The 23,329-nt window shown below is 39.9% G+C and overlaps 1 protein-coding gene across 1 annotated transcript; it reads left to right on the forward strand.

The window, feature by feature from the left end:
• The first annotated feature begins 11,910 nt into the window (after nt 1–11,910).
• LOC121683380 (cytochrome c oxidase subunit 7A2, mitochondrial) lies at nt 11,911–23,112 on the forward strand. Its single transcript, XM_042063003.1, has 4 exons — nt 11,911–12,030; nt 18,913–18,999; nt 22,407–22,491; nt 22,927–23,112. The coding sequence occupies exons 1-4, from the start codon at nt 12,016–12,018 to the stop codon at nt 22,986–22,988; spliced, it is 249 nt and encodes an 82-aa protein (XP_041918937.1). The 5' UTR covers nt 11,911–12,015; the 3' UTR covers nt 22,989–23,112.
• The last annotated feature ends 217 nt before the right edge of the window (nt 23,113–23,329 follow it).

Below are 23,329 nucleotides of genomic sequence, written 5' to 3' on the forward strand. Positions count from 1 at the left end.
TGATAAGAGATAGAGACTTTCTGTAAATTAGAGAAATATTAAGGATGACCCAAAGTTTATGTAGAGATTAAATGTTTATATCTAATTTGCATATTATGACGTCATATGGTGGCGGCCATCTTGGATTATAGAATTTTCATGAAAAGTCGCATGTTTGAATGATAAAATGCACCACTTCTTTCCCCCCAAAATGTCCCTCACCTTCTGTATGCTATATTGCACAATACTGAATGCTCAGGTAAATAGTAAGTAGTGAACAAACTGTGTAAATCATCACTAATAAATGGCCGAAACAAACCAAATGCATGTAGCGGTAGACTGGCCTTTTGCTGTAGAGATTTTCCATTTACTACATACAGTAGGCACTCTGATTCCATGTATGGGGCACATATAGATTATTCAGATGACACACAAACACAAGTAGACAAGACCTGTTTAGTTCAAAAGCTCATTTGCCACGGCAAGGCACAGATCAGGAGTGAGATGACGAGACAAGACAAGAGACAATGTTAGTATTTTTTTTCTTTTTGTTGTTTTTGTTGATGTTTTTTTTTCTTAGCTGACAAAGACACACACATCACAAGGACATGAACACACAAAAAGGAACACATGGTGTATGTCCTAAATGATCAGGGAAATAGATAGCAAATCAACAGTGTAAATCATTACATTTTTTTATGTAGCAGGCCTTTTGCTGTAGAGATAATGACTCCCTATCCCTATCCATACAGGGCCGGCATTCCCATCATCTTGTGATAGACTATGCATGACCTAATGTGTGTGTGTGTGTGTGTTTGTGTGGGAGAGGGAGAGGGAGAGAGCGTGTCACCACCTCCACCATGCGAGCAGGATGGCCAGATCTGCCTCGCGCGCGCCGAGTGGAGAGAATTTGCGCAGCTCGGACTAGGCCTAATGTCATTCTCATTGCGACTCCCCACACTGCCACTACGTTACCCCCTAACTCTCCTATGAGCACTTCGAATTCGTCTAACATACCCAGTCGCATTAGACAAAGGCTCCACCACGTTACTGTCGCCGCTATTGTGGAGAGGCAAAAGACAGAAGCTAGCGCTATTAGGCTACCTCCAGCCTTGTTCGCCACACCACTAACACCCTGCTAACTTCCCGATGAACACTCCGAACCCGTGAAACATTATTCCCACCAGTGACATTGGGCAAACGATTCAACGTTTGTGCTTGGTGTAAGCTAAACTATGGAGTAAACTCTCATTTGTCCAGCTGCATCATTGAAGGCAGGGACGCATCTGAAGCCTCACTAAATGAATCACCGTCATTTCCTGAAGGCAGATATTCCCCTTCAGAATCAGGGTCCGCGAATAGAAGACCCAACACTTCATTTCAGGTAAACTTTTTTGATGCCATTAGACGATAATCTAATGCAAATACTCGCTAACGTTGACAATATCGCTCTGACTAAGTGGCTCACACGCACACTAGCTCCGGTATTGCACGCACTGATTCAATGCGCTGTAGCTCAAAAGTTTTGTTTAAACCATGACCTTTTTCGGACTCGGGGATGACGTATGACATGTCTGCCACCTAGTGGAGTGGATGTCGAACGAAATATGACACCCTATTTGACTAAATCGGCCGTTTTATTCAGTACCGCATCTTGTCGAGTAAACTCGACAGTGGCACCTAGAGGGTTAATATCCTCATGTGGAAATAACTGGCGGGAAACTGCATATCCTCATGTGAAAATAACTGGTGGGAAACTGGGAAAATGAATATCCTCACTTGGAAATAACTGGAGGGAAAATGGGAAACTTAATATCCTCATGTTGAAATAACTTGTGGGAAACTTAATATCCTGATGTTGAAATAACTGGTGAAAACTGGGAAACTGCATATCCTCACGTGGAAATAACTGGTGGGAAACTGGGAAACTTAATATGCTCATGTGGAAATAACTGGTAGGAACCTGCATATCCTCATGTGGAAATAACTGGGAAACTGCATATCCTCATGTGGAAATAACTGGTGGGAAACTGGGAAACTGCATATCCTCATGTGGAAATAACTGGTGGGAAACTGGGAAACTTAATATCCTCATGTGGAAATAACTGGTAGGAAACTGCATATCCTCATGTGGAAATAACTGGTGGGAAACTGGGAAACTGCATATCCTCATGTGGAAATAACTGGCGGGAAACTGCATATCCTCACATGGAAATAACTGGTGGGAAACTAGGAAACGTAATATTCTCATGTTGAAATAACTGGTGGGAAACTGGGAAACTTAATATCCTCATGTGAAAATAACTGGAAGGAAACTGCATATCCTCATGTGGAAATAACTGGTGGGAAACTGGGAAACTGCATATCCTCATTTGGAAATAACTGGTAGGAAACTGCATATCCTCACGTAGAAATAACTGGTGGGAAACTGGGAAACTGCATATCCTCATGTGGAAATAACTGGCGGGAAACTGCATATCATCACGTGGAAATAACTGGTGGGAAACTGGGAAACTTAATATCCTCATGTGGAAATAACTGGTAGAAAACAGCATATCCTCATGTGGAAATAACTGGTGGGAAACTGGAAAACTGCATATCCTCATGTGGAAATAACTGGTGGGAAACTGCATATCCTCACATGGAAATAACTGGTGGGAAACTAGGAAACTTAATATTCTCATGTTGAAATAAATGGTGGGAAACTGGGAAACCTAATATCCTCATGTGTACATAACTGGTAGGAAACTACATATCCTCACGTGGAAATAACTGGTGGGAAACTTGGAAACTTAATATCCTCATGTTGAAATAACTGGTGGGAAACTGGGAAACTTAATATCCTCATGTGGAAATAACTGGTGGGAAACTGGGAAACTTAATATCCTCATGTGGAAATAACTGGTAGGAAACTGCATATCCTCATGTGGAAATAACTGGTGGGAAACTGGGAAACTGCATATCCTCATGTTGAAATAACTGGTAGGAAACTGCATATCCTCACGTGGAAATAACTGGTGGGAAACTGGGAAACTTAATAACCTCATGTGGAAATAACTGGTGGGAAATTGGGAAACTTAATATCCTCATTTGGAAATAACTGGTAGGAAACTGCATATCCTCATGTGGAAATAACTGGTGGGAAACTGGGAAACTGCATATCCTCATGTGGAAATAACTAGTGGGAAACTGGGAAACTGCATATCCTCATGTGGAAATAACTGGTAGGAAACTGCATATCCTCACGTGGAAATAACTGGTGGGAAACTGGGAAACTTAATATCCTCATGTTGAAATAACTGGTGGGAAACTGGGAAACTTAATATCCTCATGTAGAAATAACTGGCGGGAAACTGCATATCCTCACCTGGGATATCCTCATGTTGAAATAACTGGTGGAAAACTGGGAAACTGCATATCCTCACGTGGAAATAACTGGTGGGAAACTGGGAAACTTAATATCCTCATGTGGAAATAACTGGTAGGAAACTGCATATCCTCATGTGGAAATAACTGGTGGGAAACTGGGAAACTGAATATACTCATGTGGAAATAACTGGTGGGAAACTGCATATCCTCATGTGGAAATAACTGGTCGGAAACTGGGAAACTTAATATCCTCATTTGGAAATAACTGGTGGGAAACTGCATATCCTCATGTGGAAATAACCGGTGGGAAACTGAGAAACTTAATATCCTGATGTGGAAATAACTGGTAGGAAACTGCATATCCTCATGTGGAAATAACTGGTGGGAAACAGGGAAACTGCATATCCTCATGTGAATTAACTGGTGGGAAACTTAATATCCTCATGTTGAAATAACTGGTGGAAAACTGGGAAACTGCATATCCTCATGTGGAAATAACTGGTAGGAAACTGCATATCCTCACGTGGAAATAACTGGTGGGAAACTGGGAAACGTAATATCCTCATGTTGAAATAACTGGTGGGAAACTGGGAAACTTAATATCCTCATGTGGAAATAACTGGCGGGAAACTGCATATCCTCACGTGGAAATAACTGGTAGGAAACTGCATATCCTCATGTGAAAATAACTTCTGGGAAACTGGGAAAATGAATATCCTCACTTGGAAATAACTGGTGGGAAAATGGGAAACTTAATATCCTCATGTTGAAATAACTTGTGGGAAACTTAATATCCTCATGTTGAAATAACTGGTGGAAAACTGGGAAACTGCATATCCTCACTTGGAAATAACTGTTGGGAAAATGGGAAACTTAATATCCTCATGCTGAAATAACTTGTGGGAAACTTAATATCCTCATGTTGAAATAACTGGTGGAAAACTGGGAAACTGCATATCCTCACGTGGAAATAACTGGTGGGAAACTGGGAAACTTAATATCCTCATGTGGAAATAACTGGTAGGAAACTGCATATCCTCATGTGGAAATAACTGGTGGGAAACTGCATATCCTCACATGGAAATAACTGGTGGGAAACTCGGAAACTTAACCCTCTAGGCGCCACAGTCGACAAGATGCGGTACTGAATAAAACGGCCGATTTAGTCAAATAGGGTGTCATATTTCGTTCGACGTCCACTCCACTAGATGGCAGACATGTCATACGTCATCCCCGAGTCGAAAAAAGTGCATGCTTTAAACAAAACTTTCTAGCTACAGCGCATTGAATCAGTGCGTGAAATACCGGAGCTAGGTGTGCATGTGAGCCACTTTTTCAGAGCGATATTGTCAACGTCAGAGAGTATTTGCATTAGATTATCGTCTAATGGCATCAAAAAAGTTTACCTGAAATTAAGTGTTGGGTCTTCTATTCGCGGACCCTGATTCTGAAGGGGAATATCTGCCTTCAGAAAATGACGGTGATTCGTTTAGTGAGGCTTCAGATGCGTCCCTGCCTTGCAATGATGCAGCTGGACAAAGTGAGAGTTTACTCCATAGTTTAGCTTACACCAAGCACAAAGGTTGAATCGTTTGCCCAATGTCACTGGTGGGAATAATGTTTCACGGGTTCGGAGTGTTCATCGGGAAGTTAGCAGGGTGTTAGTGGTGTGGCGAACGAGGCTGGAGGTAGCATAATGGAGGTAGCATAATGTCCATAGCGCTAGCTTCTGTCTTATGAACGTGTGCCTCTCCACAATCGCTGTGACAGTAACGTGGTGGAGCCTTTGTCTAATGCCACTGGGTATGTTAGACGAGGTCGAAGTGCTCATAGGACAGTTAGGGGGGAACGTAGTGGCAGTGTGGGGAGTCGCAATGAGAATGACAGTAGGCCTAGTCCGAGCTGCGCAAATTCTCTCCACTCGGCGCGCGCGAGGCAGATCTGGTAATGCTGCTTGCATGGTGGAGGTGGTGACACGCTCTCTCCCTCTCCCTCTCCCACACACACACACATTAGGTCATGCATAGTCTATCACAAGATGATGGGAATGCCGGCCCTGTATGGATAGGGATAGGGAGTCATTATCTCTACAGCAAAAGGCCTGCTACATAAAAAAAATGTCAGCCATTTAGTAATGATTTACACTGTTGATTTGCTATCTACTTCCCTGATCATTTAGGACATACAGTAAACTATGTGTTCCTTTTTGTGTGTTCATGTTCTTGTGATGTGTGTGTCTTTGTCAGCTAAGAAAAAAAAAAAATAATAATACGTAAATAATATAAAATAAATAAAAATAACTGGTGGGAAAATGGGAAACTTAATATCCTCATTTAGAAATAACTGGTGGGAAACTACATATCCTCACGTGGAAATAACTGGTGGGAAACTGGGAAACTTAATATCCTCATGTTGAAATAACTGGTGGGAAACTTGGAAACTTAATATCCTCATGTGGAAATTACTGGCGGGAAACTGCATATCCTCACGTGGAAATAACTGGTAGGAAACTGCATATCCTCATGTGGAAATAACTGGTGGGAAACTGGGAAAATGAATATCCTCACGTGGAAATAACTGGTGGGAAAATGGGAAACTTAATATCCTCATGTTGAAATAACTGGTGGAAAACTGGGAAACTGCATATCCTCATGTGAAATAACTGGTGGGAAACCTAATATCCTCATGTTGAAATAACTGGTGGAAAACTGGGAAACTGTATATCCTCATGTGGAAATAACTGGCGGGAAACTGCATATCCTCACATGGAAATAACTGGTGGGAAACTCGGAAACTTAATAATCTCATGTTGAAATAACTGGTGGGAAACTGGGAAACTTAATATCCTCATGTGGAAATAACTGGTAGGAAACTGCATATCCTCACGTGGAAATAACTGGTGGGAAAATGGGAAACTGCATATACTCATATGGAAATAACTGGTGGGAAACTGGGAAACTTAATATCCTCATGTGGAAATAACTGGTAGGAAACTGCATATCCTCATGTGGAAATAACTGGTGGGAAACTGGGAAACTGCATATCCTCATGTGGAAATAACTGGTAGGAAACTGCATATCCTCACGTGGAAATAACTGGTGGGAAACTGAGAAACTGCATATCCTCATGTGGAAATAACTGGTAGGAAACTGCATATCCTCACGTGGAAATAACTGGTGGGGAACTGGGAAACTTAATATCCTCATGTGGAAATAACTGGCGGGAAACTGCATATCCTCACGTGGAAATAACTGGTAGGAAACTGCATATCCTCATGTGGAAATAACTGGTGGGAAACTGGGAAACTGCATATCCTCATGTGGAAATAACTGGTAGGAAACTGCATATCCTCACGTGGAAATAAATGGTGGGAAACTGGGAAACTTAATATCCTCATGTTGAAATAACTGGTGGGAAACTGGGAAACTGCATATCCTCACGTGGAAATAACTGGTGGGAAACTGGGAAACTTAATATCCTCATGTTGAAATAACTGGTAGGAAACTGCATATCCTCATGTGGAAATAACTGGTGGGAAACTGGGAAACTGCATATCCTCATGTGGAAATAACTGGCGGGAAACTTAATATTCTCATGTTGAAATAACTGGTGGGAAACTGGGAAACTTAATATCCTCATGTTGAAATAACTGGTAGGAAACTGCATATCCTCACATGGAAATAACTGGTGGGAAACTGGGAAACTTAATATCCTCATGTTGAAATAACTGGTGGAAAACTGGGAAACTTAATATCCTCATGTAGAAATAACTGGTGGGAAACTGGGAAACTTAATATCCTCATGTGGAAATAACTGGTAGGAAACTGCATATCCTCATGTGTCAATAACTGGTGGGAAACTGGGAAACTGCATATCCTCATGTGGAAATAACTTGCGGGAAACTTAATATTCTCATGTTGAAATAACTGATGGGAAACTGGGAAACTTAATATCATCATGTTGAAAAAACTGATAGGAAACTGCATATCCTCACATGGAAATAACTGGTGGGAAACTGGGAAACTTAATATCCTCATGTGGAAATAACTGGTAGGAAACTGCATATCCTCACGTGGAAATAACTGGTGGGAAACTGGGAAACTTAATATCCTCATGTTGAAATAACTGGTGGGAAACTGGGAAACTTAATATCCTCATGTGGAAATAACTGGTAGGAATCTGCATATCCTCACGTGGAAATAACTGGTGGGAAACTGGGAAACTTAATATCCTCATGTTGAAATAACTGGTGGGAAACTGGGAAACTTAATATCCTCATGTGGAAATAACTGGTAGGAAACTGCATATCCTCATGTGGAAATAACTGGTAGGAAACTGGGAAACTGCATATCCTCATGTGGAAATAACTGGTAGGAAACTGCATATCCTCACGTGGAAATAACTGGTGGGAAACTGGGAAACTTAATATCCTCATGTGGAAATAACTGGTAGGAAACTGCATATCCTCACGTGGAAATAACTGGTGGGAAAATGGGAAACTGCATATCCTCACGTGGAAATAACTGGTGGGAAACTGGGAAACTTAATATCCTCATGTGGAAATAACTGGTAGGAAACTGCATATCCTCATGTGGAAATAACTGGTAGGAAACTGGGAAACTGCATATCCTCATGTGGAAATAACTGGTGGGAAACTGAGAAACTGCATATCCTCACGTGGAAATAACTGGTGGGAAACTGGGAAATTTAATATCCTCATTTGGAAATAACTGGTAGGAAACTGCATATCCTCATGTGGAAATAAGTGGTGGGAAACTGGGAAACTGCATATCCTCATGTAGAAATAACTGGTGGGAAACTGGGAAACTTAATATCCTCATGTGGAAATAACTGGTAGGAAACTGCATATCCTCATGTGGCAATAACTGGTGGGAAACTGGGAAACTGCATATCCTCATGTGGAAATAACTTGCGGGAAACTTAATATTCTCATGTTGAAATAACTGATGGGAAACTGGGAAACTTAATATCATCATGTGAAAAAAACTGGTAGGAAACTGCATATCCTCTCGTGGAAATAACTGGTGGGAAACTGGGAAACTTAATATCCTCATGTGGAAATAACTGGTAGGAAACTGCATATCCTCACGTGGAAATAACTGGTGGGAAACTGGGAAACTTAATATCCTCATGTTGAAATAACTGGTGGGAAACTGGGAAACTTAATATCCTCATGTGGAAATAACTGGTGGGAAACTGGGAAACTTAATATCCTCATGTGGAAATAACTGGTAGGAAACTGCATATCCTCACGTGGAAATAACTGGTGGGAAACTGGGAAACTGCATATCCTCATGTGGAAATAACTGGTAGGAAACTGCATATCCTCACGTGGAAATAACTGGTGGGAAACTGGGAAACTTAATAACCTCATGTTGAAATAACTGGTGGGAAAATGGGAAACTGCATATCCTCACGTGGAAATAACTGGTGGGAAACTGGGAAATATAATATCCTCATGTGGAAATAACTGGTAGGAAACTGCATATCCTCATGTGGAAATAACTGGTAGGAAACTGGGAAACTGCATATCCTCATGTGGAAATAACTGGTGGGAAACTGGGAAACTTAATATCCTCATGTTGAAATAACTGGTGGGAAACTTAATATCCTCATGTTGAAATAACTGGTGGAAAACTGGGAAACTGCATATCCTCACGTGGAAATAACTGGTGGGAAACTGGGAAACTTAATATCCTCATGTTGAAATAACTGGTAGGAAACTGCATATCCTCATGTGGAAATAACTGGTGGGAAACTGGGAAACTGCATATCCTCATGTGTAAATAACTGGCGGGAAACTTAATATTCTCATGTTGAAATAACTGGTGGGAAACTGGGAAACTTAATATCATCATGTGGAAATAACTGGTAGGAAACTGCATTTCCTCACGTGGAAATAACTGGTGGGAAACTGGGAAACTTAATATCCTCATGTTGAAATAACTGGTGGGAAACTGGGAAACTTAATATCCTCATGTGGAAATAACTGGTGGGAAACTGCATATCCTCATGTGGAAATAACTGGTGGGAAACTGGGAAACTGCATATCCTCACGTGGAAATACATGTACGTTACAAAGTTTGAATGAAGTTTCTAAGTTAAACTGTTCAAGAGAAATACCGTACGGAAAAAGTGGTAAGCAGAATAATAAGAAGAAGTTGTTGCCTAGGAAGAACAGTACAGTGCATTTTCATGCACTGTAATTAGAATCCCATGCCAGGTGTTCAGGCCACCTGCAGCCATTGTCTCAGGCTGTCTCAGTCTTTAAGCATACAATATGGCTGTATTAAGACTACAGATCCTGTTCAACTGCTTCCTGTGCCCACAACTGTTTCAAAATAAAAGTCCCTTTAAACTATATATAATCTATTATCTTTGTTAACATAGTTAGCATAACTGCTAGCAAACATTAGAGCCATTCCAACTGTCAGTTATCGTCAACTATCTACCTAAATAATTTAAACATTTAAACTATCCACCTATTTAACTGTTCAGTCATTCCAACTATATTAAACCTCATCTGCTTAGCAACCAATATAGTTTGTTTTTACTCTGTATGATATTTTACATCATATTTTTGCATTTTCATTCACTGTATTTCCTTCAGGAAATGCTTTTCTAGTTTAACCATTTAAACTATCCACCTATTTAACTGTTCAGTCATTCCAACTATATTAAACCTCATCTAGGCCTACCTCGCAAATAATTTAACCTTTTAAACTATCCACCTATTTAACTGTTCAGTCATTCCAACTATATTAAACCTCATCTACCTTTCAAATAATTTAACCATTTAAACTATCCACCTATATACTGTTCAGGCATTCCAACTACATTAAACCTCATCTACCTTGCAAATAATTTAACCATTTAAACCAGTGTTTTTCAACCTTTTCACTTTTGACACTTAAAATGTCCCACGGCACACTAACATCCTGTGTGAAGAAAAAATAAACATACCATAGCCTAAAATTTCAAATAATACACAGATACGGCCTTATTATGGCTTCTATGCAAGACCTGCTCAATAAAACAAGCGCCCTCTGTTTCATTTGTAGGTGACTATATCTATAATTTAATTGTTATGAACTGGATATGTGATTCTGTGAATACTGGATATGGGGGCCCCGTTGTACAATGCATGCATACCACAAATAGTGCAATCATACAATCAATGAGAGCATGTTGTTATAAATTCTTTGTTGCAACAGTTGCTTTTCTGGACCACTGAGTGACATTTGGGTAATTTTCTGCGGCACACCTGATGATCTCTCACGTCACACTAGTGTGCCCCGGCACAGTGGTTGAAAAACACTGATTTAAACTAGCCACCTATTTAACTGTTTAGTCATTCCAACTATTAAACCTCATCTACCTACTGTAGCAACCAATATAGCAACCATGTCAAATACCCTAGTAACAGCCTAGCAACCACTTCCACAGTTACAACCTAGCAACCAATGAGTTTAACCTAGCAACCAACATAGCAACCACCACAACTAATCTAGCAACAGCCTAGAAACCACCTCAAGTACCCTAGCAAAAGACTAGCAACCATGTAAAATACCCTGGCAACAGCCTAGCAACCACTTATACAGTTACAACCTAGCAACCAACATAGCAACGAATGAGTTTAACCTAGCAACCAGCATAGCAACCACCACAACTAGCCTAGCAACCACCTCATGTACCCTAGCAACAGCCTAGCAACCATGTCAAATACCCTAGCAACCACTTCCACAGTTACAACCTAGCAACCAACATAGCAACGAATGAGTTTAACCTAGCAACCAGCATAGCAACCACCACAACTAACCTAGCAACAGCCTAGCAACCACCTCATGTACCCTAGCAACAACATAGCAACCATGTCAAATACCCTAGCAACAGCTTAGCAACCACTTCTACAGTTACAACCTAGCAACCAATATAACAACCAATGGGTTTAACCTAGCAACCAGCATAGCAACCACCACAACTAACCTAGCAACAGCCTAGCAACCACCTCAATTACCATAGCAACAGCCTAGCAACCATGTCAAATACCCTAGCAACAGCCTAGCAACCATCACAACTTCAACCTAGCAACCACCACAGCAACCAACAGGATTACCTAAACAACCAGCATAGCAACCATTTAATTTGGCATAACAACCAACATATGTACCATAGCAACACTATTGCAACTATATCTGCATTATTTGTTTTTACTCTGTATGATATTTTACATCATGTTTTGCATTTTCATGCACCGTATTTCCTTCAGGAAATGCTTTTCTAGTTTAATGATTGATTTTCTGTTGTAACTCGTGGTAATCAGAATCAGAATCAGAATTAGTTTTTATTGGCCAAGTATTCTTACATATACAAGGAATTTGACTTCGGTACAGTAGGTGTTAAACTCTCTGTAGCCTACATTCAACAATTAGACACGTAGTAGTAATGATCACTGATAGAACAGTTGAAACTGGGAAGACTCTGGAGTAGGGCTCAACTCCAAGTAATGCCTGTGCCATTAGAAAGTTTGGTCTCTGCTGCTGACCATACTTGGCTGAGGTTCAGAGTCACAGAGATATGTTTGTGTGCCCTTCTGAAAGCTAAGGCCAGACGAGCGGCAGGAGCTATCTCAGACAAGTGGTGAACATGAGGATCCTTATGGTGAATACTTCTTTTTACTTGTGCCTGGGAGTAATACACCAATGTCGTTGTGCCTTCAGTAACCATTTTCAGGACATTTTGAAATATGTGGGTAAATTAATCTGTAATATTTATTTGTTTATTTATTTATATTAGAATGGGTCAATGTCCTTAAGGTCATTGTTTCTTTACCCGTCATTTCCTTGTTTTTATATATTTATATATTTTGTTTAAAAATATTTTTGTGGTACTGTATTTGTAAACCAATGGCACACTTTGTAGTATTTAACCATAGTTACTAGTCTTCCTCCAGAAGAGTCAAACCAGGTCATCTCTCTATCCCCATCACACGGGTCTGTTCCAAATTTAGCTCACACACGCATGCGTTAAGCCAAAGGGGCATGGGTAGCCAAACTCATGACATGAGTCCCAGCATGTAGAAACAGAGTGTGGTGGTGGTATAGAAATGATCTGCTTTGACCCTTCTCGAAAAGGAGTGATACGTTAAATACTGCAAATATGCTACAATGCTTTGTTAAAACCTTTAGTAAACATTTTATTTAGAATCATCTTATTTAAATCACAGACCTCACAGTAACACTTGCTGCCTAATATATCACACCCACTGACAGGTGCCATGATATCGAGATAATCAGTGTTATTCACTTCACCTGTCAGAGGTCATAATGTTATGGATGATATGTGTGTGTGTGTGTACACGTATCAGTGGCAGCTGGTGGTTATAAAAATAACGGAGGAAGGAAGTTGCGCTTGATGTTGGTGTTGGTAGCAAATGTGAGGTTGTGATGGTGTTGGTGGCTTATGTGAATGTATGTATATGTATGCCGCCTACCCAGACACATTTAAAGCAGCAGTACGTACTATGTAGCTATGTAGCATTTTAACTGGCAATGTTTTGCTATAAAAGCTGTTCTGACATTCTCAGGGGTGGTCTGACCTAAGGAGCTACTGTAGGCTAGCATGTAGTAGCCAGAAAAGTTTTGGGTTCAATTCTTGGCTTCCACCATTGTGCATTTGAGCAAGGTACTTAACCCCAAATTGCTCCAGGGACAATGGACTTTGTAATATAACTGGCATATGTAAGTCACTTAGGATAATACTGTATGATAAATTAATAAATGTAAAATGTAGGTTAAACGACAGGATTCATACTATATATAGCCCTGGTCCCAAAGTTTAAGGAAAATCATGTCATCAACAAGAAATTAACTCATTCCCACTGTATCTGGTAGACCACTTTCTGACCGGTACCCAGTGGTGGAAAAATACCAATTTTAAGACATATGAGAGATGAATATTGAGCAAGTTGGGTATCGACACAGTATTTGACATGTTATATCATAATCTAAAGTCCAATTATGTGTTAAGCCTTATTTTGTATATCGTATTAGGCCTGAACTAGTCATATGTAGTCGATGGGTATAGTCGATGGGCTAGTAAGGGTCAACCTGTACCACCTCACTACTGAACTTAATGATATTTTCTTGTAGCCTTGGTCCCAAAGTCTGAGAAAAATCATGTTAACAAGAAATAAAGTACACAATACAAAAACAGCACACAATATAGGCAATGATAAAATATATGCAATATACATTACAGCATGGACAATACAGAAAGTGCTTAATCAACAGACAATGAACATATTATTTACAGACAGGACACTACAATATAAGAAATAATCACATAATGACAAACACTGAATAAAAAGTGCAGTTATGACAGATTATTTAGGTCAGCTGTTTATGATGGTGGTGGAATGGGGAAATAATTATGTTGTGTAATAGTTTTAGTGTACAATGTGGATTTCTGGAGAGATGCCAATTTTTTGCCTGCTTTTTCCACATGCTTTTTCCAGGAGGGATTGTGTTACTTAAAGTTCCCTTTCAAAATTGGGTTCAAGTAGACCTACTATTGGCGAGGTCATAGTCTTAACCTTTGCCTTTGAAACTCTTCTGTGATTTTGGCAGTGTGCTTTGAATTGTTATAATGCTGGAATATTCATCTGCCAAGCTTCTGTAGACTGAGCCATCTTGTCAGCCACTATATCCACAGGCATTGTGTCATCTATAACTCTCCCCAACACATTTTGCACTCCTCACATCCCCATATGATCTCACTCCCACCTGTTTCTCTATTGGGACTACATTCACGGTAGTCCTGGCCAGGTCTATGGCAAACATGCTTAGATTTACAAAATGCAGTTTTACATCACTAAGTGCAAATAGGTGATAAAGTGCTGTTGAGACAGTATTTGCACGGTAAATAGTTGGTAATAAAATAATAAGTATTGAATAGTAAGTGCAAACAGATGGTTGATAAATATAATAGTCAGGGCTTTGAACCAGAATTATTTCCCAGTTGGTTCGTTCTGAACAGAAACAGTATTTTAACGTTTCCGGTTTTCGGTTCAACCCTAAAATTGACGTTCCTGAACCGGTTAGAACAAAAAAAATAAAGTTCCCGAACCGGTTAATAACGTTCCATGTCAGCTGCGGGACATACAAATAAGTAGGCTGATCATTAGGACTTTAAAATGATATTGTTAGTCTACATAATTTTCCATAAGTCTTTGTCCTGTCATCAAACATTAAAAAAGCACTATAGGCTACATTACTGTATGCAAGCGGCATAACTGTAATTCTGACATGCCTTCATTTTTTTTTTGTATTATACAGTACATGAATTAAGACAAGGACAATTTCTGCCATGTCGTTTATTGGCAAACAACTGAACACCTACCCATTATACTTTTTACATAGCTCAATTGGTGCAAATGACAAATAGGGCAGGCTACATCGCTGTCATTGAGAACTTGACCAAACCTGGCCAGGGCCCAATCAGTGCATTTGTTTCTCTTATGTCAACAAACAATACAAAACCACCAAGCATTACAGAAGCATCACTGTAGTTCTTACATCCATCCAGAATTCTGTGCAACTCACATAGCTAAATCTGTGCAAATAACTGAAATATGGTAGGCTAAATAGCTGCCATTGTGAACATCAATTGGCCAAACTTGGTCAGGGCTCAATCAGTGCATTTTTGTCTCTTTATGTCATCAGACAATACAAAACCACAACTGGCGTGTATATAGCTGCTATTGGAAATATTAGACTTATAAACAAATGCCTAAAACCTTGTCAGGGCCCAGAGGGAAATGAAAATAAAATCTGCCTGTACAGCTGGCAGCAAGCTTCTCTATTACATTTCTCCCGATGAGTGAACGACCGGAAGTGAACCTCACCAACTCATATTGCACAGAAATCTTGTCAAAGAATGAAAAAGATAATGGTATTAACCGGTTACCATTATATTAGATAAACGTTTCTGTTCCGGAACATAAAAAAATGTAAAGTTTCTGGTTTCGTTTCTGTTCCTAGCAAAACATCAAAGGTTTCTGGTTTTCGTTCCATGAACCACTTCAAAGCCTTGATTATGAGTCACTTTGTAGCTGGTTAGCCTAAGGCATTGTCTAAAACTCTTTATATACAGATTTTTCCAGACGTCAATTGGAGAAATGAATGGGAAACTTACTTCCGGAAACTAAGCTCTCTCAGTGGAGGGGCGGGACTGTTGAGGTCTATACAGTACAGTTTATGTTCTAACTGCCTCTCAATTTACAGACTTTGGGCTTATCAGTTAGTTGGGTACCTTTGCTGGCTAACTAGCCAGCTAGCTAGTTCATATCTGGCTACAACAAGTGGTGTAACAAAGGCGTTGTTATGGAAATGTTGGTGCTGTTGCGAGTTGTGAATCCCCAGTTTTTTACAGCATGTGTTTCAGCAAGTTGTTGGTTTAGAATGTTGCAGCTCATCTTGTTGTGAATCTTTGTTATAGATTGGCCTTTAGCATATAGCGTTTTAGCTCACTCAAACAGATATTTGTATAAATGCCTTCTAGTGAAGATTTTTTTAAATGCCTGTTTCCTTGGGTTCATGTAGACACCCAAAGGAGATTTTTATAAACAATGACGTGATTGATACTTTGTGTATTGAGCATGTGCTTGTTTTCAATTGGAATGTCCTGTACGCGACGCGACACAACGTTCTGAGCAGAACTTGGACGCCCTGTCTCTATTTCCTTTCTGTCGCCCACGTTGCTCTGCTATAATGAGACATGTGATGCAATAGAAAGGCATATTTCACAGATACAGCACAATGGCGGGTGTAGGCCTATGCCCGTTTCTGTATGTTTGGCTTGCATTAGCATGTACGGTTTACTTAAAGCAACACCAAAGAGTTTTTCATACCTTACAATAATGTTTCCAAAATTGTTTCAGTGGTTCATCAACTCATAACAGGGTGAACGGCAATTCTGCATTCGCTTCGCGGCCCTCTATCGGCTATAACCGCACTATGTAAGTTTGCCAGATCGGGTAGCGGATCTGTAGTTCGATGGAATGAGACAAGAAATTACAAATTTGACTTGCATCTGATGTCGCAATACATCGTACTTTTATAAGTCATGCAAAATATTCTACCTTGTCTGTGGACATCGTTATTTGCAAAGCCGGTGCTGGATAAACAAATAGCGTGCGTGCGACAGAGGGAAAGTTCTTTGGTGTTGCTTTAATTTGGTATTGCTGTACCATGTCACCGGCAACATGCCTCTGCGTTCAATGTTGCTTAGTTCGCCTCCACCTCTGCTGCTGTTTAAAGTTAGTCAGAGATGACACATTTGAATCATATCTGGTCAAACCAGCAGATGATACTACTGTAAGTAAGTAACCCAAAGCGCTCCACACACAAGAAGGATAGGACATTGTCATGACAGGACAATTTTAAGACAGGGATTATCAATGATGAATGGAAATAAACTTTCATGATGTCCAGAGCTCATCACTCATGTCATTTGTTGAGCTATGTCCTTACATCGAAGGGAAATTGATGGTGATGAAATCTCCAGTACGTGTTTTGAAAAAGGTAGCCTGTACACTGTACTACCTAAGTGATTAGGGGACTGCAAAGACAGGGTCTCAACAGGGTGTGTCAAAGATTGTTAGTCAGGTTTGTAAGGCCATAGCTGTCAGGCCCACAGTACATTTGGCTACCTTTCACCAAACCTGAAGCAGAGGAAAGTTTTACAGGGTTTTTCCCTGGCATGCACACGTTCGATGAAACGTGCCTGTTGATTTGACGATACTAGACCAGGAAGCCATTGAATTTTCTTCCTACAGATACAGGTCTTGTTATAACCTCTCACATGTTCAAAATTTACAAACAAGAACAAAGGAGCTGGAGAAAAAAGGAAACAAGGAGCTGGAGAAAAAAAGCCAGATATGACCTGCGAAAAACAAACAAAGCAGCAAATTGGGGCTATAAGCATAACATTGAAGAACAACTGGAAGGTAAAGATTCAAGAAGCATTTGGCAGGGGCTACACATGATCTCAGATCTTAAAGAACAGAAATGCAAGATCCAAGTTTCTTATCCTTCACTCCCAGATGAGCTAAATCACTTCTATTTCCGCTTTGAGGTTACCACTGACCCTCCAGATGAACCCCCTCCATCACTGATCTCTTTGTTGATCCAGGCCTAATGGTCACAGAGGCTGATGTGCGGAAATCCTTCAGGCAAGTCAACATCCACAAAGCAGCAGGGTCTGATGGGATACCAGGTTGTGTAAAGCAGGGTCTGACGGGATACCAGGTCGTGTAAGAGTATGTTCAGAGCTGTTGGCTGGTGTGTTTACGCAGAGACTTTCTAATGAGGAGACACAGCACTCAAAAAACCCTCCATAGAAATGCATGGGATTAGTTTGTAACGCCAATACGGCCGTTGTCTACACATATCCCACCCCTTCCTAGGCAAAACGTCGACATGTGAATACATTGAGCCAATCATGTGGTGTGATGTGAATACATTAAGCCAATCATGTGGTGTGTTGTGAAGACATCGTGCCATTCATGTGTTGTGAACTCGCCGCTGGAGCAAGGTTGGTGTCGTGAAGCCTTGCGCACGCGCATTTCTGCTGAAAAGGATGCCCTATGAGTGCCCAAAAAGCGTTGCAATATGGCCGCCGAGTGGAGGGACTTGCCTAAAAGGACTTTGGTTTACAGACATATTCAACCAAAGACCATAGAGCTAATTGTAAACTTCAGGAGGAAAAAAGATCAGTTTGACGCCATTACCATCAACGGCGATGCTGTTCCTTGGTGTTAATATCACAGAAGACTTTACCTGGGATGGTCACACTGATCAGATTGTAAAAAAAAGCCCAACGGCGTCTCTTCAACCTCAGACGACTAATGGCCACCTTACACCAAACAACTTTGACAAGATTTGAGTTGTGTGTACAGCACAAGGCATCTGTGGATGTGATCTGCCCTCCATCCAGGACTTAATAAACAGGAGATGTATCAGATAGCCCAATAGAATCAATATGGACCCCAGCCATCCTAGTCATGGGCTGTTTCAGCTGCTACCATACTATTTATTTATCATTTATTTGTTGAGGAGCAAAAAAAACAACAATTTTTTTGAGCTGTAATAAATTTTGAGATGTAATAAAGACAATCTTGAATCTTGAATACTTCGGTTTGTCTGTAGAAACCCTCTCCACACTACCACAGAAGTGTAATTATATTTTGATCATTGTTAGGGGTATAAAATAGCAATGTGGCACCCTGCTGCCCGGTTAGCATCACTGTAAGCCCATTCAGTGATAATGCAATTAAACAATCTTGCTCAAAATGCCACCAATGAACGCAACTTTGCTCTCAATCAAAAGTTTGACGTTTTTAACTACGGTAAATACACCCTAGGTTGTTTTTACTCCAGAGTTACACTTTAAGGGTGACATATTATGTATTGTATTCATGCTCTAGAGTTTCAGTTTTTTCATGTTACCTGCATCCCTGTCTCATATGTGGATTTATTCCAGAATCTTCCCCGGGTGGCTCACAGAGCTTTCAGTACAACCACAAAACAGCTGAAAAACAGAGTTCCAGAGCATCAGAAGCTTTTCCAGGTGAGTGCAGACAATAATAAGGCATGAGTTCGATTTTGGTATGGACTTTTAGGCTACAGAAAACAACCGAGGGAAACAGAAGTATGTGACTGCCTGTACAAACACTGGATTTATACTTTTTTTTTCACAATTACTGAGTTGAAAACGCATAGTGGTGTCATGTAAGTGTCATCGCGGCTAGATGAAACCTTTATTGCATGGCTTTCCAACGAGACTACACACTTGTCTGTACGAAGTATGAAAATAAAAAAAATCAAGAAATCAATTGCATCATATTTACAGTCTATACTTCTCTGCGTTCACCTGCGCACCCATTACTCTCATTTGAATTACTCGCACCCATGATCACATAGGTATGGCAAGCATATCAGATGAAAGAGGAGACACAAGGTTATCCATTGGTACCATGTATATAGATCCTTCTGGCTTATAAAAACAGACGAAGTGACTGCAAAATAATAACGTCATGTACAAAAACCCATGCTGCACACCCATTACCCTTGATCGGCTAGATATGCCACTCATGTCGTACGAAAGAGGAGACACAGAGCTATCATTTGATACCAAGCACATCCTTCTGGGTTATAAAACAGACGAAGTGACAGCAAAATAATAACTTCATATAGCTCGACTTACCCCAAGTTTTTGTGTTTTTGTAGCAAAGCATGTTTAGAATCCAACGCTATGGCAAAGCATGTTCATAATCCGGTTTTGAGATCCTAGCAAATTCCTGCATGGCATCCAATTCAAGGCTCACATTGCATCCCAATTTGCTCAACAAAGAAACACCTTTTTTCCCTCTACTTTGTTCATAGCAATGCAGTAAAAAGTTGTTGTAGTGAATAATTTGTGAGTGCATACACCATAGGCACATGTAGGCCACAGGCTAACACGCAAACTCGGGTCAAGTTAGGTCAGATCAGTTCATGTCACAGATATGGAGCGCAGAAAGGTCATTTTTCATCACTAAATAAAAAAATGGCATTTATTTCTGTACGGCGCACACCACATATGTCTGTAAATTGCTCAGCCCCAGAGAATTCCTCCACCATGGCAATGATATTGCCAGATTCAGGACAGTCTGCTCTACACACACATGTAAGGCCAGTCGAGCTGCCAGCATGCAGTGGTTAGATACATGTCAAAATATAATACGCTTTTTGTATTTGTATTACTTAAAAATCAAAATGAAATCAATGCAAGTATTAATACATGAAATTGTGGCAGATTTGGGTAGCCTAGACTCGCATGTGTGTATGGCACTTCCAATGACCAGGATAAATCCTTCTAACAAAAGGTAGTAATGCTTTAGTATTTAAAAGCCCTTAAAACAGTCTAGTGTAATGGATGTTGATAGACAGAAAGTTTAATGGATGTTGATAGGAAGATTGTTTAATGGATGTTGATAGTTTAATGGGTGTATGAGTGAATGGTTTGAAGAAGATACATGGATTGAAAGTTGGATGGAATGTGGCTTATATCCCAAAGAGAGATGGCCTAGTTGCATACAGGTGCAAGCAGTTGATACAGGTGCAAATCCGTGTAATTGGCCCTTGATGTCATAATGCAAAGTCTGTGGGGAAAAATAAGCTTGTTTTTTGTTAATATCTCAAAAAGTATAAAGTTTACAAATAATAATAATAATACGCTTTATTTGTATAGCACCTTTCATACACAGAATGCAGCTCAAAGTGCTTTACATTTGAAGCATGTAACACAATAATAGTCAGTCAGTCATTATCAATCACTTTTCTTCATTGCTAGGGGCCGTTTATGATCCACTCAGCAACATATCAAAAATATAGAAAATGACATGTCATAAGACTGGCAGCCTTAACCCTCTTACCCCCCACAAGCACGCCATATGACAACTGTGGCAAGGAAAAACTCCCATATTCCAGGAAGAAACCTTGAGCAGAACCTGACTTAATAGGGGGAGCCCATCTGCTTCTGGCTGGCTGCGCCCTCCAATAGCAGCAGATGTAGAATAATCTGAAAAAGTAGTCTACAGGATAAGATGAGTTAACTAAAAGCTTTCCTGTACAGGTATGTTTTCAGGTCTTTTTTTAAAAATATTTACTGAACTCGCCTGCTTGATGCACAGAGGCAGGGTGTTCCATAGTTTGGGGGCATAATGGATAAAAGCAGCTCCACTTTGGATAAAAGCAAAGCTCCCCTTTGTTTGTGGAGCACTTTGGGTACGATTAAAAGATTAGAATTGGATGATCTACAGTAAGTTTCCTTTGTGGTTGATAAGATATTAAAAGCTCAGAGATATATGAAGGTGCTATGCCATTCAGAGCTTTGTAAGTAATTAACATAACCTTAAAATCAATTCTATAGGAAATAGGGAGCCAGTGCAGTTCAGCCAACACAGGGGTGATGTGTACTCTCTTCTTAGTCTTAGTTAAAAGTCTAGCCGCAGAGTTCTGTATGAGTGACAATTTCTTTAGATGTTTTTTGGGAAGACCAGTGAAAAGTGCATTGCAGTAGTCTAACCTGCTAGTGATAAAGGCGTGAATTAGTTTTTCTGCATCTTGTTGAGTTAAAAAGGGCCGAACTTTGGCAATGTTTCTCAAGTGGAAATAGGCTGTCTGAGTAACTTTACTGATATGGGGCTTAAAACTTAACTCTGCATCTAAGATGACACCGAGCCTTGATACTTTTGGTTTGACCTGGTGTGCCAAGTTCCCCAGATTACTAAGAACAATATCTCGCTTTAGTTTTGGTCCAACCAAAAGTACCTCTGTTTTGTCATCATTTAGTTTCAAAAACGTTTTGCTCATCCACTGATTAATGGAGGTTAGGCATGCAGTGAGGGAGCAAAGGCCATCTGGGTTAGTTGGCTCCACAGAAAGATACAATTGGGTATCATCTGCGTAGCTGTGGAAGTTTACATTATGCTGACTTATGATGTTTCCCAATGAAAGCATATATAGGGAAAATAGCAGGGGACCAAGACAGCTCCCCTGGGCCACACCAAAAGGCAAGTCATGTTTTTCAGATACATGATCTCCTAGACTGATATAAAAATCTCTGCCAGTAATGTAGGTTGAATCCATGAATCCATTGCTCAAGTGTCCTTTTCAGGACATACGTTACAAAGTTTGAACAAAGGAAATGTATCACTTTATTCAGTGTAAGAATAAGTCTTGCGTTGCGCTTTCCACCGTGTGTAATCATCTTCATTAGCTCATGCTACAGTGTGGGGCCCAATATCTCCTCAGATAAACTCTAATCTCAGAAATGGTATCTTCCTAATATACATGGATGGAAATCCACAACAGACAACTGTCACTGTGAACTCTGTCAGTATTTCTACTCTGTCAATTCCTGTATAAGTGGAAATATTTAATATTTTTGTATTTTTGAAAGTGCAGAGTTTGAATGTGATTACTGTGTCACAGGAGGACAATGGTCTGCCTATTCACATCAAGGGTGGAACTACAGACGTCCTGCTCTACCGTCTTACCATGACCTTAACTATTGCAGGTAACAGACATTGTCTTTTGGCATATTCAGTGACTAATGCATTGTATAGCACATAATAATCAATCTATTACATTATTTTGTAGAATAGTGTGAATGTGTGTTTGAGAGTGATACTTTTTATACAAAGAGAAAGAAGCCTGGTTGTAACATTGCACTGTGATATTTGATCATTATAGTGGTAAATTTTGTCAATAGATAAGTAACTGTAAATATGTTAAATAATAGTGGTGAAATCCATTATAAGATATGACTATTTCTAGTATAGTAGTATATATCTAGTATATAGTTGTATAGTAGTATCTAATATAGTTTAATCACCTAGACAGTTATTTTCTATGATCAGCAACCGTATAGTGTATCTTGTAACTGTGTAACTTGTATAGTGATTTCTATTACTAATGATTTTATTGTAAATGTCCTGGTCTACTGTTTCAGGCACTTGTTTCTCCCTATACTGGCTTCTGTTTGCCAGTCTGCCCAAGAATAAGAAAGACTAAGAGGCCACCAACACAGCCCTAAGATCTGTCATTTTCTTCTCTTCTTAACTCTCTTTTCTTGACCATACCAAAATAACTTTAGACATATACAATAATTTACAAAATAAAGATATTCCTGCCAGAATCCGCCTCTCTCAGACTTATTGACACACTTTAGCCATTAACCCCTACAAATTCGCCTTAGTTCCTCAAAGGTACATGTTCATATGGTTGTTTACATACTACAAGCTACTTGACTCAGCACCTGTCACTATTGATAACTCCTATTTGCAGCATGGAGCTCCCATATGAGTCTTTAACTCAGGGAAGTCAGACCCATATTGGGCATATTTGATGGAATG

The sequence above is a fragment of the Alosa sapidissima genome, chromosome 15 (assembly GCF_018492685.1).
Source record: "Alosa sapidissima isolate fAloSap1 chromosome 15, fAloSap1.pri, whole genome shotgun sequence".
Classification (NCBI taxonomy): domain Eukaryota; kingdom Metazoa; phylum Chordata; class Actinopteri; order Clupeiformes; family Clupeidae; genus Alosa; species Alosa sapidissima.

Excerpts from the sequence above, each read along its gene's own strand:
- LOC121683380 (XM_042063003.1), top strand. Across the intron at positions 19,000-22,406 it reads AGCATCAGAAGCTTTTCCAG|GAGGACAATGGTCTGCCTAT; the intron begins GTGAGTGCAGAC and ends ACTGTGTCACAG. Across the intron at positions 22,492-22,926 it reads CATGACCTTAACTATTGCAG|GCACTTGTTTCTCCCTATAC; the intron begins GTAACAGACATT and ends CTACTGTTTCAG.